Source organism: Aquarana catesbeiana, linkage group LG03 (assembly GCF_042186555.1).
Source record: "Aquarana catesbeiana isolate 2022-GZ linkage group LG03, ASM4218655v1, whole genome shotgun sequence".
In the NCBI taxonomy this organism is placed as follows: Eukaryota; Metazoa; Chordata; class Amphibia; order Anura; family Ranidae; genus Aquarana; species Aquarana catesbeiana.
The window spans coordinates 62,675,904-62,694,843 of NC_133326.1; the positions used below are offsets into that span (position 1 = coordinate 62,675,904).

The 18,940-nt window shown below is 47.9% G+C and overlaps 1 protein-coding gene across 3 annotated transcripts in view; it reads left to right on the plus strand.

Moving 5' to 3' along the window:
- Window positions 1–3,441: 3,441 nt before the first annotated feature.
- The window catches only part of LOC141131399 (transient receptor potential cation channel subfamily M member 7-like), a 202,535-nt gene continuing 187,036 nt past the window's right edge, over window positions 3,442–18,940 (plus strand). For 2 of the 3 annotated variants that reach the window (XM_073618613.1, XM_073618614.1), the window contains exon 1: window positions 3,443–3,706. In XM_073618613.1, coding sequence (XP_073474714.1) covers window positions 3,704–3,706 — 3 coding nt within the window. In that variant the 5' untranslated portion in view covers window positions 3,443–3,703. Of the gene's footprint in view, window positions 3,707–18,940 lie in introns of all 3 variants that reach the window. The other variant, XR_012242767.1, reaches the window with a different exon arrangement.

An 18,940-nucleotide genomic window follows, 5' to 3' on the forward strand; every position in this document is an offset into this window, starting at 1 on the left:
AGTATTCAAGGCGAGAGATAACCAGGGAGTGAATCAGGAGCTTTGTGGTTTCATTGGTTAGAAAGGGACGTAGTTTGGAGATGTTGCGGAGGTTGAGGCGGCAAGCTTTGGAAAGTGATTGGATGTGAGGCTGAAAGGAGAGTTCAGAGTCCAGGATAACACCTAGCACTCTGACATGTGGGGATGGGTGGATGGTTGTGCCATTGCTCTTGACAGAGAAGTCAGGGGAAGAGGCACGTGGGGGAGGAAATATTATAAGCTCTGTTTTGGACAAGTTGAGTTTGAGGAAGTGGTGTGACATCCATACAGATATGTCGGTTAGTAAGTTAGTGATGCGTGAGGAGACTCATGGAGTGAGTTGAGGGGTGGAGAGATAGATTTGGGTGTTGTTAACGTAGAAATGATATTGAAAGCCGTGAGAGGCTATCAGCTGACCCAGGGAAGAGGTGTAGACTGAAAATAAAAGAGGTCCAAGAACAGAACCTTGGGGGACCCCGACGGTGAAGGGAAGAGGAGTGGAGAAAGTAGAATTGTAAGTGACACTGAAGGTGCGTTGGGATAGGTAGGATGAGAGAGAGCGCAGTCACGGAGACCGAGAGAGTAAAGTTTTTTGAGGAGGAGGGGTGGCCAACCATGTCAAAGGCAGCTGAAGGGTCCAGAAGTAGGAGTACAGAATAGTGTCTGTTGGTTTTTGCAGTTAGTAGGTCATTTGTGAGTTTTAAAAGAGCAGTTTCTGTGGAGTGTTGAGGGCGAAATCCAGATTGAAGGGGATCAAGAAGGTTATTCATAATGAGGTGGTCACTCAGTTGGTTGTAAACCAGGCGTTCAAGGAGTTTAGAAGAAAAGCAGCATGCAGAATGGTCTGAACATAGACTACCGATGCCCTCAACCCTTCAAAGGGGCAGGTCCATGACAACCTAGCCATGGGGGAAGGGGGTGGAAAGAAAAGACTGAGGCCATCTTGTGGAGGAAAACAAGTACTGTAGGTGACATAATCAGACTAGATGTAAGTGTAGCGCCCTCTACTTAAAGTGGATGTAAACCCGAATTTTTTTTCTTTTTTTTTTTGATGTCATAATGTAGAGTGTAAGATTTCCTATCATTTGAGCCCAGTCTTGCCACAAACAGTTAATCCAGCTCTGAGCAATCCTCTTTTATTGTTCAGTGAGATAAATCTTGACAAACAGAGAAAAACTTTGTCAAATCCTCCCCCTTGCTGTGAGTGACAGGTGATTTACATATCTTGTGTACTAGCCTAAGAGACATGCATTATTTTTTAATTCCCACCCCCACTCCTTTCTTCAGCAGCTCTGCAAGGATTGGATGTTCCACACCTCAGCATGATTTGGCATGCTGAAGTCATGTGGTTACTTTCCTGTCTTCTCACTGGATGTTAGAGATCATAGCAGAAGTTCAGTGTAAGAAATACACAGGAGAAATGCATATTGACAAGGTGAGTGTAGAGATGGGCGGGGAGTCTACTGACATCATGACTCCACCCACCGAGCTCCAGACAACAGACCCACCCACAGAATCTGCAGTTTTTCGGGTCTCATAACAGACAGAGGGGAGACATTTGACAGGTAAAGATACATGCAGGAGGCATGTATATCCTTATAGATAACCCCTATGGCAGTAGTTTAGAAAGGATGACATTGGGTTTACATCCACTTTAAGGATAGGTGGGATATTGTAGAATTTGAGGCATAGGAGTTATCACAGGTAAATTTAGCCAGGCCTGCGGTATTTTACCAGGCTTGGTTGTTTTAGTTTGGGGTTGGAAGTGTCAGAATAGTGGGCGGTGTGGCCACCTATACTTGGGTTCAGAGACGCCTTCTCTGCCTGATGGTGGATTGTTGCAGGAGGAGAGGATGGGCTGAGACCTGAGTGGCAGAGAACTTGTTTGGTCGAAAGGAGGTCTCTTATAAAGGGAGGTCACATGCTTCAGGAGGAGAGGGGCCTGGGGCCCAAGCGCAGGAGAAAAGGGGCCAGGGGCCCAAGCGCAGGAGGAGAGGGGCCAGGGGCCCAGAAGAGTGTCCCAGGAGGTCTAGTTCGGGCGCCTGGATTGTGGCGGAGCCAGCATGTAGTGCTGGGGACAGAAGCAGATATTCCCATGCGGGGATGTGCCGGGCGAATGAGGAGGAAGTAGAAGTAAAGCGGAAGAAGAGGACTGGGGATCTACTTTCTGTGAGTGAAACATGGACTGTTGATTGGGAGAGAACAAGTCAGTGGAAACCCAGAGGAACTAGTGCAGAAGTAAATGGAATGACATACTGTGAGCCTACGGACCACCGTATAAACCATATTACAGTAAATTCCCAAAGACTGATGGGCGTTGGCGTGGGAGTCATGGAAATAGGCAGTGATGGCCTGTGGCTTTAAGTTCAACACCCACAGGAAATCTATCGGTCAGGCAGAGGGAATTATTCAGAGTAATGCCCCTTTTGTTTAAGTTGGGAGTGCTGCAGAAGAAGAAGCAATAGAACCATCTCCCATCCTCTGGAACTCGCTACCTCCACCTGTCCGGCTATCCCCTACTCTTGCTGCCTTCAGGCGGTCCCTGAAAACTCATCTCTTCAGGGAAGCCTATTACGTCTTCAACTAATCTTTTACCACTTCCATCAGCTCATTCCCCACAGTTACAACTTTTTGTACCGCCTGCCCCACCCTATTAGATTGTAAGCTCTTCTGAGCAGGGCCCTCTTAATCCTCTTGTATTTTATTGTATTATAACTATATTGTCTCCCTTTTATATTGTAATGCGCTGCGTAAACTGTTGGCGCTATATAAATCCTGAATAATAATAATAATAACCAGGAAAGGATGGCTTAGGTAGGGTCCAACATCAAACCTACGGCCCTAACTTAGTGGGGTCTGGTGGAGTATCTCATATCTCTCTATGAATAATCCCAGATTGATTCCACAAATAAAGAGAGATAAAACTTGAACTTTGACTGTTTGGTGTCATGTGTGTGCGATAAGGGAAGCGGAGTGATTGTCAAAATGATAATAAACCAGCAGCCCCCCCATGGGCGTACCGCTACATAAGTATTGCAGCACAAGCTGAATTCTTTTTTATTGGCTTGATTTATATATGTTTAGATTGTAATCTCTAACCAACGGGACCCTCTAATTGGCGCTATATAAATCCCGTATAATATATCTGGAGGCCATTCATTATTATAAGGTGTTCAGATGTAACCATCTCACAGTCTAGGCATAAAAGAGCAATAGGAAGGTTTTATCCTTCTATAGAATGTACATGGCCCGCTGTATATGGGTGAGGGGTGACCCTGGAGCAGATAGTGAGCTGTCAGTACAGAGCAGGGCGGGTGCAGCAAGCTGTCCCGGCAGATAAGGACGCCCACACAGTCATCTCCACAGGCCCCGCCCCCTTCTCTCCGCATTCCACCGCGCTCGCCCCTCCCCCATCTTCCGAGTTGCCTCGATGCACGCCGCGCGCTCCTTGGACGGCTGACGTCAGGCGGGGCACGTGACGGGTCCCCGAGCGCTGGCAGTCCTCCTCTGTCAGTCCGGAGTGGTGGCTCCATTATGAAAGACTTATCCTCCGCTGGGTCCGGAGCAGAGACAGCTGCTGGGCGCACTCTTCAGCCGGCCAAGGGAACCTTCCCCTCACGACACATCCCCGATAGATGGCTGAAAGCCCCGGAGGAGAGCTGCCTGTGTCTGCGCGGTGACGAGAATGGTGAGGGGAGGCGCAGGCCCCGGGGGTGACCCCGGCCCTACAACCGGGAGGGGGCGGGGCCAGACTGGTGACATACACTGAAGGGGGGGGAGGGGGAATCCCCAGGGAGGGGGTGTCAGCCTTGTGTCTGCACATCTGGACTGTGTGCATGGCAGTGTGTGCCTTCTCTACCTTCCCTTCCCTCCCCTCCTTCCCTTCCCTCCCCTCCTTCCCTTCCCTCCTTCCCTTCCCTCCCCTCCTTCCCTTCTCCTCCTCCCTCTCCACCTCCCTTCTCCACCTTCCCTTCTCCACCTTCCCTTCTCCACCTTCCCTTCCCTCCTTCCCTTCCCTCCTTCCCTTCCCTCCTTCCCTTCTCCACCTTCCCTTCCCTCCTTCCCTTCTCCACCTTCCCTCCCCTCCTTCCCTTCTCCACCTTCCCTCCCCTCCTTCCCTTCTCCACCTTCCCTCCCCTCCTTCCCTTCTCCACCTTCCCTCCCCTCCTTCCCTCCCTTCTCCACCTTCCCTCCCCCTCCTTCCCTTCCCCTCCTTCCCTTCTCTACCTTCCCTCCCCCTCCTTCCCTTCTCTTCTCCACCTCCCTCCCCCTCCTTCCCTTCTCTTCTCCACCTTCCCTCCCCTACCTTCCCTTCTCCACCTTCCCTCCACCTCTCCTCCTTCCCTCCCCCTCCACCCTCTCCACCTCTCCTCCCCCTCCTTCCCCCTCCTTCCCCCTCCTTCCCCCTCCTTCCCCTTCCTTCCCCCTCCTTCCCCCTCCTTCCCCTTCCTTCCCCCTCCTTCCCCCTCCTTCCCCCTCCTTCCCCCTCCTTCCCCTTCTCCACCTTCCCCCACCTTCCCCTCCTCTTCCTTCCCTCCTCTCTTCCTTCCCTCCTCTCTTCCTTCCCTCCACCTCTCCTTCCCTCCACCTCTCCTTCCCACCACCTCTCCTTCCCTCCACCTCTCCTTCCCTCCACCTCTCCTTCCCTCGTCCACCTTCCCTCGTCCACCTTCCCTCGTCCTCCTCCACCTTCCCTCGTCCTCCTCCACCTTCCCTCGTCCTCCTCCACCTTCCCTCGTCCTCCACCTCTCCTTCCCTCCTCCACCTTCCCTCCACTTCTCCTTCCCTCCCCTCCACTTCTCCTTCTCCTTCCCTCCCCCTCCACTTCTTCTCCTTCCCCTTCCCTCCCCTCCACTTCTCCTTCCCCTTCCCTCCCCTCCACTTCTCCTTCCCCTTCCCTCCCCTCCACTTCTCCTTCCCCTTCCCTCCACTTCTCCTTCCCAACCCACCCCACCACCCCCAACCCACCCAACCCAACCCAACCCTCCCAACCTTCCCAACCCCACCCCCTTCCCTCCACCACACCTTCCCCTCCCTCCACCTCACCAACCCCTCCCTCCACCACACCAACCCACCACCACACCAACCCCAACCCTCCACCCACCTTCCCCAACCCACCACCTCTCTTTCCCCTTCCCTCCACCTCTCCTTCCCCTTCCCTCCACCTCACCTTCCCCAACCCTCCACCTCTCCTTCCCCTTCCCTCCACCTCTCCTTCCCCTTCCCTCCACCTCTCCTTCCCCAACCCACCACCACACCAACCCCTTCCCACCACCCACCAACCCCTTCCCACCACCACTCCAACCCCTCCCTCCACCTCTCCTTCCCCTTCCCTCCACCTCTCCAACCCCTTCCCACCACCTCTCCTTCCCCTTCCCTCCACCTCTCCTCCCCTTCCCTCCACCACACCAACCCCAACCCACCACCCTCCATCCCCTTCCCTCCACCTCTCTTTCCCCTTCCCTCCACCACTCTTCCCCAACCCACCACCTCTCAACCCCATCCCCACCACTCAACCCCAACCCACCACCACACAACCCCAACACCACCAACCCCCTTCACCACCTTCCACCCCTTCCCACACCCCCATCCACCACCAACCAACACCCCCTCCTTCACCACCAACCACTCCACCCATCCACCACCTACACCACCAACCCACCATCCCACCACTCCTTCCCACCTCTCCTTCCCTCCTCACCAACCCTCCCTCCACCACCACCCTCCAACCCTCCCACCCTCCACTCCTTCCCTCCTCTCCTTCCTTCCTCCCACCTTCCCTCCTCTCCTTCCTTCCCTCCCTTCCCACCCAACCTCCCTTCCCTCCTCTCCTTCCTCCTCTCCTTCCTTCCCTCCCTTCCCTCCTCTCCATCCTTCCTCCCTCCCTTCCCTCCTCTCCAACCTTCCTTCCCTCCCTTCCCTCCTCTCCTTCCTTCCTTCCCTCCCTTCCCTCCTCTCCTTCCTTCCTTCCCTCCCTTCCCTCCTCTCCTTCCTTCCCTCCCTTCCCTCCTCTCCTTCCTTCCCTCCCTTCCCTCCTCTCCTTCCTTCCTTCCCTCCCTTCCTTCCTTCCTTCCCTCCCTTCCCTCCTCTCCTTCCTTCCTTCCCTCCCTTCCCTCCTCTCCTTCCTTCCCTCCCTTCCCTCCTCTCCTTCCTTCCTTCCCTCCCTTCCCTCCTCTCCTTCCTTCCCTCCCTCCCTTCCCTCCTCTCCTTCCTTCCCTCCTCTCCTTCCTTCCCTCCTCTCCTTCCTTCCCTCCTCTCCTTCCTTCCCTCCTCTCCTTCCTTCCCTCCTCTCCTTCCTTCCTTCCCTCCTCTCCTTCCTTCCTTCCCTCCTCTCCTTCCTTCCCTCCTCTCCTTCCTTCCTTCCCTCCTCTCCTTCCCTCCTCTCCTTCCTCCTCTCCTTCCCTCCTCTCCTTCCCTCCTCTCCTTCCCTCCTCTCCTTCCCTCCTCTCCTTCCCTCCTCTCCTTCCCTCCTCTCCTTCCCTCCTCTCCTTCCCTCCTCTCCTTCCCTCCTCTCCTTCCTTCCTACCCTCCCTTCCCTCCTCTCCTTCCTTCCTACCCTCCCTTCCCTCCTCTCCTTCCTTCCTACCCTCCCTTCCCTCCTCTCCTTCCTTCCCTCCTCTCCTTCCTTCCCTCCTCTCTTTCCCTTCCTCCACCTTCCCGCCTCTCTTTCCCTTCCCGCCTCTCTTTCCCTTCCCGCCTCTCTTTCCCTTCCCGCCTCTCTTTCCCTTCCCGCCTCTCTTTCCCTTCCCGCCTCTCTTTCCCTTCCCGCCTCTCTTTCCCTTCCCGCCTCTCTTTCCCTTCCCGCCTCTCTTTCCCTTCCCGCCTCTCTTTCCCTTCTCGCCTCTCTTTCCCTCCCCTTCCCTTCCCTTCCCTTCCCTCTCCTTCCCTTCCCTCTCCTTCCCTTCCCTCTCCTTCCCTTCCCTCTCCTTCCCTTCCCTCTCCTTCCCTTCCCTCTCCTTCCCTTCCCTCTCCTTCCCTTCCCTCTCCTTCCCTTCCCTCTCCTTCCCTTCCCTCTCCTTCCCTTCCCTCTCCTTCCCTTCCCTTCCCTCTCCTTCCCTTCCCTCTCCTTCCCTTCCCTTCCCTCTCCTTCCCTTCCCTTCCCTCTCCTTCCCTTCCCTTCCCTCTCCTTCCCTTCCCTTCCCTCTCCTTCCCTTCCCTTCCCTCTCCTTCCCTTCCCTTCCCTCTCCTTCCCTTCCCTTCCCTCTCCTTCCCTTCCCTTCCCTCTCCTTCCCTTCCCTTCCCTCTCCTTCCCTTCCCTTCCCTCTCCTTCCCTTCCCTTCCCTCTCCTTCCCTTCCCTCTCCTTCCCTTCCCTTCCCTCTCCTTCCCTTCCCTTCCCTCTCCTTCCCTTCCCTTCCCTCTCCTTCCCTTCCCTTCCCTCTCCTTCCCTTCCCTTCCCTCTCCTTCCCTTCCCTTCCCTCTCCTTCCCTTCCCTTCCCTCTCCTTCCCTTCCCTTCCCTCTCCTTCCCTTCCCTTCCCTCTCCTTCCCTTCCCTTCCCTTCCCTCTCCTTCCCTTCCCTTCCCTTCCCTCTCCTTCCCTTCCCTTCCCTTCCCTCTCCTTCCCTTCCCTTCCCTTCCCTCTCCTTCCCTTCCCTTCCCTTCCCTCTCCTTCCCTTCCCTTCCCTTCCCTCTCCTTCCCTTCCCTTCCCTTCCCTCTCCTTCCCTTCCCTTCCCTTCCCTCTCCTTCCCTTCCCTTCCCTCTCCTTCCCTTCCCTTCCCTCTCCTTCCCTTCCCTTCCCTCTCCTTCCCTTCCCTCTCCTTCCCTTCCCTCTCCTTCCCTTCCCTCTCCTTCCCTTCCCTCTCCTTCCCTTCTTCACCCCTTACCTCCACCTCTCTTTTTTCCTTCCCCTTCTCCCTCCACCTCTCTTTTTTCCTTCCCCTTCTCCCTCCACCTCTCTTTTTTCCTTCCCCTTCTCCCTCCACCTCTCTTTTTTCCTTCCCCTTCTCCCTCCGCCTCGAACCTCTGTGTGTCTCTCCCTCTCCCACCTTCTTTTTTCTACCTTTCCCCCATCCTGTATCTAGAGGTGGGGCCCCGTGTGTAATTTTGTCCCAGGCAGACATGACTATAACGGAGAGCTCCCAGTGTTAGAGGTGTCTTCCTCTGTGATAAAGTTCAGTGTCAGCTCTACATCAGCCGTCTATGGAGGGAACTTTGTAACTTTCTTAGTGAACGAGCTGCTGTTCTCCACTTCCTCCCTGTAACGGATGTCACTAGGAGAGGGGGGTCTGTGACGTTGGTTAGTGCTGTTCTGTAAGCCAGTGTTTCTCAACCGGGGTGCCTTTTTGGATCTCGTGTAGGTTGGCTTGTGATGTGAAGTTAATTTCACCAAGGCGTTTGTGTGCATCATCCCAGCCTTAGTTTTTCCATTGCTAATTAAATTAATACATTTTGGACTGGGGTGCCTCAATATTTTGCATACTTTTAAAGGGTGCCCTGATTAAATAAAGGCTAATAAACACTGCTCTAAGGTTTGGTTTTCTAGATATTGGCTAAGGTTGTTTTTTTAATTTGTTTGGAGTATATACTTGACTTGTTTATGTTATATTAGCCTTTCTCAGCCAGGGCTCCTCCAGAGGTTGCTTGGGGTTCCAATGTCTGACTTTGTGATATGTAACCACTAACAACAATAATTTATCTGTAAGTGAGGAAGGGCTAGTACATTCTTTTCAATCCTTACAGCATTGGAAGGGGAATGCTTCCCTGTGTTCAGTAATATAAGTGTCGAGCCAAAAGAATAACCTGCGCTCAAGAAGACTGCACCGGCTACATTGAATCACAATCCTTCAGCCACTCTACTATTAGCAAAGCTTTGCTGCCCCCAGGGCACTAATATAAGGGGCATTCATCATACTGACCTACCAATGTGTAAGGTTCATTTGTGTCCCTGTCCACCAATGTAAAAGACATCCTTCTCAATGACAACCAGTATAAGGGGCATTCTTAAAGAGGAAGTTAACCCTGATGGGTTTTTACTTCTATCCTTTGCCCCTGCAAAGTAAAAGCATAATGAGCTAGTATGCATTGCATACTAGCACATTATGTGACATTTACCTGCAAACTAAGCCTGCCCTGTCCCCGCTGCAGGCCGCATCCATGATCGCCCCTCTTCCTTCCGGGGCCGCGGACTCCGGCTCTGTGACTGGCCGGAGCCGCATGACGTCACTCTTGTGCATGCGCACAGGAGCTGCCAGTCACGGCACTCGCTAGTGAAGAAACTTCATGAAGGGCAAAACACAGTAAATATCTCCTAAACGGTGCACGTTTAGGAATATTTACAGTACCTATAGGTAAGCCTTATTCTAAGCTTACCTATAGGTAGAACTTCCACAGAGAGGTTCACAAACTCTTTAATACTGACAACCAGTGTAAGGGGCGTCCTTCCTCCGTGGCCGCCAGTGTAAGGGGGTCCTTCCCCCGTGGCCGCCAGTGTAGGGGGGTCCTTCCCCCATGGCCGCCAGTGTGAGGGGCATTCCTCTCTGTGACCAATATATGGGGAATTCTTCCCAATGGCCACCAGTCTTAAGGAACCTTTCATAGACCAGCAATTTAAGGGGGCACATTTCCACCAATGTTAGGGAACGCTGCAATTTTCATTGTTTTTTTCTTGACATTATTTTTATTATTCCTATTTTAATAATGCAAATATTATTATTATTTTTTTTTGTATTACGCAACCACCTTTTATCTAGTTGTGTGTTTTGATTGAAAAAAAAAAATACTATGGATCCAAATGTTCAGTGAGTGGTGAATATAGTAATTGTTAATAGGGTTCCCTGAAAATTATTTTGAGGGTTCCTCCGTGTTAAAAAGTTCAGAGAGGCTGTCCTATATTCTGTAAATTGCTAACGTTTTAAGTATACGAGTTTTCCTGCCTCACATTTTTTTATTTTTTATTTTTTTACCTCCTGAAGGGCCTAAAACTCTGATCATCCGTGGCCTTTAGGGTAACCTGTACTGAGAAAATATGTAGGATGTCATTACTAACTTTCCCCTGAAATTGCTGGTCGCCTGTCATACTGAGCTGTAGGCTTCAAAATTTGAGCCACTGACCTGGAATAGGCTTGCAGCTATTGAATTTGAGACTTCTAACCTGCATAGCTGTTCCCAGTGAAGTAAAGTTTCATCAAACCTTTTTTTTTTTTTTTTTTTTTTTTTACTTAATGCATGCAAATGGTGCTGTATCTGCTGAGATAGCATGGTTGACAGTGCAATTTACGCCCCCCCACACACACACACTGCTGTTTGCCCATGCTACTTTCAAAGAGATTAATATTTTAATTTTTTTTTTTTTTTTTATAACACTTGTCCTGGCACCAGGCGGTTGCTCAAGACAAACACTTTCAATAGGCATGCAGGGTAGAAAGCAATGCAACTGGACTACGAGGGGGGGGAAACTCTCACAACAAAGTTGTTTCCACTCAGTGATATGGTATGGACCTGGCTCGCTTCACTGTCTCTGCAGCTTTGAGAGCCATGGCATCCTTCCTATGTAGGCTCCTGGGCACATAGATCATAGAATGTAAAAGTCTCAATTGGATCTGCCCCTTTGAACCAGTTTAATCTATTGCTGTGATGCAGGCGGACGGCTTGTACAGCATCATGGATTCTTATGGTGCTCCTGCATCCTAGTGGCAAATGAAACTGGGTTGCTGAGTAGAACAGTGGAGCTGGGTGCAAGCCTGGCCTTTCCTGCAATAAAGAACTTAAAAAAAAAAAAAAGCTTGGTTACTGGCAGGAGCTCTTGATAAGCGTGCTCATTGTTCAGGGAGCAGCAGCAACTTAGCTCAACCATGGTAATGCCCACAAATTGTGCTTCTGGTATGGGGAAGAGCTCACAGATTGGGATGTGATAATTAAAGACACCTTCAGGCTCCTGGCAGAGGCCATTGGTGCATCTGCGTATGCACAAAGGAAAGGTTTTGGACTTCCCTGTTGCCAGGCTTGCATGCGTAGGAAACCCCACAGGTACAAACATGACTGGGGAAACCGCACAGATGTGCAACCTGGCTCTCTTGGGACCCGAGATCTGCACAGGGGGAACGTCAGATGAAGCACCCAAGTCAAACTCTGTAGGATGTTTGAGAGGGAGAGTGGCCAATAAGAATCCTAATATTTCATCCTGCGTGGGCGGTTAGAGTATACCAATTTTTCGATAGTTTAGGATTTTAGATTGCTTAGGTTGCTTTTATTGTGATTTCATTGTGCTTTTTTTCCCTGTTTTGTTTTTTGTTTTGTTTTTTGTTTTTTGCTATGCAATTGAGCCTGGGTATGCCCAATAGGCTGTTATGTACTGTTAACTTTGAAAGCTGCAATAAAAATAAAAAAAGCACAAAATTAAAGAAAAAAAACACTATTTCATAAACCATAATTATAGTGTCACTTTAAACCAGACAAACCACTGAATAATATGTATGCTTTTTATGTACAGTAAGAGTAGATATAGACGTTTATCTAAATTCACAGCTCCTCTGAGGCTGTTTTTCAGAAGCGATTGTAAGGTGGTGAGGAGGCGGTGTTACATTGTGTGCATGTGTGGTGCTTCCCTGTTTACTTGAATGGGTCACGCTTGGCGAGCTTGCTGCCTGCCTTATGCAATATATTTTGCAGCTTTTGCTGAGGACATGACGCAAAGCATCATGACTGCAGCATGTAAATAACCCCCATGTGCTGCCATTCCCAGCTTGAGGGGGGGGGGGGGTCACGTTAAAAACGTGGCTTAACTATGTATTTTTAACAACCCCCCCCACTGCAGGTCTAAATTTAGCCTAACGCTATTTTTAACCGCTTCAAGACCGTCCACAGTACAGCTGCCATAACCCTGGTATTTTTTTTGTACTGCAGGCGATTCTGTGTCTAATAAAAGTCCCGGCAGCCACGGGATCACCACTACTTTTTTAGGCAGTGGGAGAGGTGAACCCTGCCCCCCACCCCCTGCAACAATCCCTCTGTTTCTCATCCCTGCAAAGTAGTAGGTTTAGTAAGAATCAACACACTGTACACGTTACACATAGTTAGGCACACATTTAACCCCTTGAGTACCCTAGATGTACCTTCTCAGTACCCCTTATCAGCCTGTGTCATTAGTACAGTGTATTCTGTTAGCACTGATCACTGTATTTGTTTCACTAGTGATGGCAATTAGTCCCCCCCCCATATGTCAGTTAGTGTCAGATTGACCTTGGAACTATCACATTTTCACATTACTAGTATAAAAAAAATTTCCAGTGTACAAGAGTTTGTAGATGCTATAACTTTCATGCAAACCAGTCAATATACACTTATTGATTTTTTTTTTTTTTTTTTATCAGACGTAGCAGAATTTTGGCCAAAATTCATGAAGGATTTTGATTTTATTTTTATACTGCAGAAAGTAAAAGCTTAACTTTTTTTTGTTTATATCACTAAAAATAAAAAGTCCAGTGGTGATTAAATGCCAGCAAAAGAAAGCCAAGATCTGTATCAAAATATGCTCTACTGTTGAAATGCAACTTTTATTATAAAACATTTAAAACCGTTTGAACTTACTGTTGTACGTTTTACTGGTATATTACATAATATGGAAACATAAAACTTAATATGGATACATATGGAATGAAAAAAGTTTTGATGTTTCTGTATTATGTAGTATACCTGTAAAATGTATGTTACTAAGCTGAAATTGCACTTGTTTTATAATAAAAGTTGAATTTTAACAGTAGACCAAATTTTGGTACAATTCTTGAGACAATTCAAGTCCTATAGTTGGAAGAAACCTTAAAGTGATTGTAAAGCTTCGTTTGTTATTTTAACAAAAAAAAAAGCCATACTTCCCTCCTCTGTGCAAGGGTTTTGCACAGAGCGGCCCCGATCCTCTTTTTCTGATACTCCTGGCTCCTCCTCTTCTCAAGTGCCCCCACGGAGAACTGCTTTCCATGGGGGAACTCGTGTGGTCGCAGTCCCGAGTCCTGCTGCTGCGTCCATTGATGCCGACAGCCAATGGCTCCTGCTGCTAGCAATCTATCCAATGAGGAACCCGAGACAGCGGCTGGAGCTGCTGTGCTTATCTCCATTGCTTGAATGATTGGGCTCAGGTAAGAAAAAAAGGCGGGGGGGGGGGGGGGTCTGGGGGGCAGCTGCAGCACAAAATGTTTTTCACCTTAATGCATTAAGGTGAAAAACGCGTGGGTTTTACAACCCTTTTAATTGCAACTTGCATGTGGTTTGCATATTCCGTGGAGCCAAAATTGTGCTGGAATCACATCAAACTAGTACAGGAACCTTTTCCAAAATCGCCCTGTGCTGTATCGCATTGATGTGAAAGGTCGCCATTGAAAATAATGTGATTTCCCATTGTGGTTCGACTGTGCGACTCAAGTCACCTCTGTAATCACAATAGTGTCAATGAAGCCTTAGCGCTCAGATGGTAAAATTTATTTTAACTACTTGCCGACCAGCTGCCGTCATTATAGTCTTGCAGGATGGCACAATCCCACGAGCTGTTGTAGCTGTACGTTGACTTCTTTAAGCGTGATAGCAGGCGCGCCCGCTGCACTGCGAGGGGTGCCGATGCTCATGGCCGACAGTCGTGATGACGGCCAGCCACGAGCGGCAGAACAGGGTCGTGTGTTCTGTTTTGAGAGGAGATGCAGATTGTGAGTTCCTAATAGCTAGGAACTGTGAGGTGATCTGTCACCTCCTATAGTCAGTTACCTCCCCCTACAGTTAGAACACACAGTCAGGGAACACAGTTAACCCCTTGATTGCCCCCCAGTGTTAACCCCTTCCCTGCCAGGGACATTTATACAGTAACCAGTGCATTTTATAGCAATGATCGCTGTATAAGTGTCAATCGTCCCAACAATGTGTCAAGTGTCTGATGCAGTCCCAATAAAAATTGCAGATCATCGCCATTACTAGTAAAAAAAAATAATAATAATAATAAAAATGAGACAAATCTATACCCTATTTTGTACACACTATAACTTTTGCGCAAACCAATCAATATACTCTTATTGGGATTTTTTTTATTACCAAAAATATGTAGAAGAATACATACTGGCCAAAACTGAGGAAAAAAATTAGCTTTTAAAAAAAAAAAAAAAAAAATGGATATTTATTATAGCAAAAAGTACAAAATATTGTTTATAGCGCAAAAAATAAAAACCTCAGCGATCAAATACCACCAAAAGAAAGCTCTATTTGTGGGGAAAAAAAGGACGTCAATTTTGTTTGGGTACAGCGTCACGTGACCGCACAATTGTCAGTTAAAGCGACGCAGTGCCGTATTGCAAAAAGTGCTCTGGTCATTGAGCAGCCAAATCTTCCGGGGCTGAAGTGGTTAAATAGGCAATATTTGTGATTTTCTTTGTTTTTTGTGTTTACTACTTCTTTTTTTTTTTTTTTTTATATATTTCTGTGCATTGCTTGCCTAGGGATATTAAATATACAAAATTAGTAGGTGGCCTTCTGTGTACTAAGTTAATAAGTCATAATTCCTAGAGCGAAGACTGCATTATATTACTAGTGCCTGTATGCTTAATTGTAAGTTTGCCGCAAATTTGTGTGGGACTGCATCCTGTGGCTGTGCTATCATGTTTGGCTGATAAAGACCAGGATGGCCAGTCTGACTGCATGCAGATTAGTGTCATTGAAAGCTATTGTAACTGCCATATGTTATTGCCAACAACAAGGATGCCTGTGTGTGTGTGCACCTTGCAGAGCAGTCAGCTTGACACACTGGGTGGTGGCAAGCCTACCCTGAGTTGTGTGTTTGGTTGTTGGCAGTGGGAAAGGGGAAAACATGCAAGGATGCCAGCTGACAGGATAACTTTTGGGAATCTTGGAGGCACGTAGGGATCACCTAGCTGCTACAGTACCTATTGTATGCAAGATTTGTATCTGCCTGTGTGTGTCCAGCCAGCTAGATTTTGGATGAGTGTCCCTCTAGTGGTGGCTGGTGGTACTGCAGGCTTTGATAACCAGAACCTCTCCTCATCCCTTGGTTGCTTACAGGTGGTTGCAATCAACCATGACCAGGAAGCTTTTGCAATACACCAGTAAAACTAGTAAGATACACTTTTTTTTTTTCTTTACAACAAAATAATGGTAAATGTTTGTATAACCCTTTGCAAAAAATTTAAAAAATGAAGTCTGAAAGCGGCCCCCTAACATGAAACACCTCCATCCGTATATTACATGAAGAAACAAACAGTCGCCCGTGGAACTTTAAATGAAGTGTCCATGATGATCAAAAGGTAAACAAGATTTATGAGTATAAAAAAGTAACAAAGTTTGTTTGAATGGTATCAATATCATCCAATACAAGACATGAGCATGGGTGACAGATTCATAAGAACAGCAACATAGCATAATAATCCTCTAAGCATAGCCATAATGATATAACTAGGGATGCACCGAATGGGTTTTTTGGTGCTGAAACCGATACAGAAAATAAATCTTCCTTGATCCCGATAACCGAAATCGATACCGAAACAGCACCGAAACAGAAAGTGACTGTTTTTAAAAAATATTTTTATTCAGGAGATGGTCAGAGACTGGGGACATGGTACAGGAGATGGTCAGAGACTGCAGACGTAGTACAGGAGATCAATGCAGCCTCACCAGTGTCCATCAAATGCAGCTTCATAAGTGCCTGTCAGATGCAGCCTACCAGTCAGTTGTAGCAGCCTGTCTGTGCCCATCATGCAGCCTCACCAGTGCCTGTGTCCATATGTAGCAGCCTGCCAGTGCCTATCGTTTACAGCCTCCCCAGTGCCTGGTAATTCAATGTCACACTGTGTGTCAGATCTGAATCGCCGTGCAGCCAATTTCATCCCAGTACGCCCCTCAGTCTACCCTCCCTCCTCCTCCTCCTCCTCCTCCTCCTCCTCCTCTCCTACACAGCCTCCCCAGTGCCTGGTAATGAATGCCACGCTCACACGCTGTGTGTCAGAGCTGGATCTGAATCACCGTGCAGCCAATGTCCCGCCTCCTATGACACACGGCACAATGATTCCTAGCATTGGATCAGAGTGCCGTCTATCACAAGAGGCGGTCTAGGAGGCGGGACATCGTTGCATCGGCTGCACGGCGATTCAGATCCAGCTCTGACACACAGCGGCTGTGAAGTACAGGAGTGAGAGGAGGGAGGGAAAACTGAGAGGGACGCGCGGGATGAAACGTGTGCGGCCAACCGGTGGGATGGCCTGCCCCTTTTTTTTCAGCGCCATTATCGGCAACGTTTCTCTTTCAGGAAATTGCCGAAAAGGCCATTTTCGGCCAACTTGTTTCGGCGGCCGAAATTTCGGTGCATCCCTATATATAACATCATAAAGTATTAAGAATACAGATATACATAATACATCTCTAACCTGATGCGTTTCATAAGCTCTACTCGCTTCTTCAGCGGCTGATGTGTATATCTGATGTCTGTAACAACAAGTAAGATATATATTGGAGTATAGGTTATGATTGGACAAGAACATGCAGCCAGAACCAATAATCCCATACTTACTTGTCAGACGATTGGCTTCAGAGGCTGATCCCAAGCAAGGGTCAGCGAAGGACATCTCCCCCGGGAGCTGAAGGGACGAGGACCACAGCGTGGAGGACTGAGGCCGGATGCAGGGCAGGCATGGCAAAGAAATGGAAAAGAAAGTGTGGACCCAAATCCCGCCCATGAATCTTGCAAGGCGTACTCACTGTAATAAGATGTATGAGTATGTGTATGTGTGTAAATCAAAGATAGCTAATATAGCAGTATCCTGAGGGTATATGATTGTGTACTTAGGTACAAAGCATTCAAGGGTGTCCTGCAGAGCATGGGGGAGGTGGTGTGAGGGGAAAGGAAGAGATGTAGAAGAGGAGTGAGAAAGAAGTAAGGAAAGAGGTGAGAAAGTAAAGAAATGTTGGAAAATGAAAAAAGTAAAAAGTGAAACTGAATAAGCTGTAATGTAACGAAAAAAACCCAAGGGAAAAAGGGGGAAAATGAAAAGAGATGAAAAAAGTGTATGGGTGAAAGTAATGCCCCACGGTGTACGTGAGGAGATAGATTAGTGTACTAGTGAGATAATGTATATAGGTATAAAAATTATCATAGTACCTACCAGGGTGGTTGAACCTCTCCCCTGTGTATTGAAGGGACAAGGTGAAAGGAAAGTTCGCCTAAATACCCGGACGTCTGCCGCAGCCTCCGCCCCTTTATAACCATTTGCAGACCGCCCACCCACAATGTACTGCGGATGGGCGCCCCATACAGGCAAAGTGATGCGTCTGGCAGTCAAGGGGAGGACCCACAATGCGCCCGCCATGACGCGGCAGCACGCAATCGCCATTCACCCCAAACGCCTGGGTCACACACTACTCTTCTACATCTTTCTTGCCCCTCACACCACCTTCCCCATGCAGGACACCCTTGAATGCTTTGTACACAATCATATACCCTCAGCATACTGCTATATTAGCTGTCTTAGATTTACACACATACTCATACATCTTATTACAGTGCATACGCCTTGCAAGATTCATGGGCGGGATTTGGGTCCACACTTTCTTTTCCATTTCTTTGCCATGCCTGCCCTGCATCCGGCCTCGGTCCTCCACGCTGTGGTCCTCGTCCCTTCAGCTCCCGGGGGAGATGTCCTTCGCTGACCCTTGCTTGGGATCAGCCGCTGAAGCCAATCGTCTGACAAGTAAGTATGGGATTATTGGTTCTGGCTGTTACTTTTTTATACTCATAAATCTTGTTTACCTTTTGATCATCATGGACACTTCATTTAAAGTTCCACGGGCGACTGTTTGTTTCTTCGTATAACCATTTGCAGACCGCCCACCCACAATGTACTGCGGATGGGCGCCCCATACAGGCAAAGTGATGTACTGTTATGGCTGCCTGGTTCTGGGTTTAGGGCATGTGCATGCAAAGCAGGGATAAGATCCAAATCGATCTGTTAGGCACACATTTAAACCTTTGATTACCTGAGATGTTAACCCCTTCCCAGCCAGTGTCATTAGAACAGTGACAGTGTATAGCATGATCACTGTATTGGTTTCACTGCCAGCTAGTTCGCACTCAGTTTCCGTGTCTGATTGTCTGCCGCACTATCGCAGTCCCTTTATAAGTTGGTAATCACGGACCATTAGTAGTATCAAAACTCCAGTATATATCCCATAGTAGACGCTATAACTTTTATGCAAACCAATTGATATATGCTTATTAAGATTGTATTTTATTTTTTTACCAAAGACATGTAGCAGAATACAAATTTATGCCAAAATGTATGCAGGAATTTTATTATTGGATATGTTTCATAGCAGAAAGTACATTTTTTTTTTTTTTTTCCCCAAAATTTTCTTTTTTTGCTTATATTGTAAAAAGCTCGGTTATGATCAAATACCATAAAAAACACGCTATTTGCTTGAAAAAATGATATAAATTTTATTGGCGTACAGTTTGCATGGCCGCGCAATTATAAAGTAGCGCAGTGCTGAATAGCAAAAAATGGCCTGGTCATGAAGGGGGGGGGGTGGTAACTTTTTTGGAGCTAGGGTAGTTAGAAAAAAAAGTGCCAAAGTGTATCATTACCAGCGTGTAGGGGCTCATTCACATGGGTGTCAAAAACACTGTATACTATGGATGCACCAATACCATTTTTTTTTTTTCCAATGAGTACCAATACTTTTTTTTTTTTTTTAGTACTCGCCGATACCAATCACCGATACCTACCGCAACTGTTTTGTTTTAACTTCAGCTGTCAGCAATGGTACAAAGCATTGAAAAGTTATTTACAAATGAAATAAATTGATTTTTTTTTTTTTTTTTTTTAGAGCTTTTTCAATGTGAAATTTTGTGAAAATATATTTTAATATATATGTGTAAAAATATTCACTAACAAAGCAAACAAAAAAAAAAGTTTTAATTGTTTATCGTTTATAAAATAGACGTG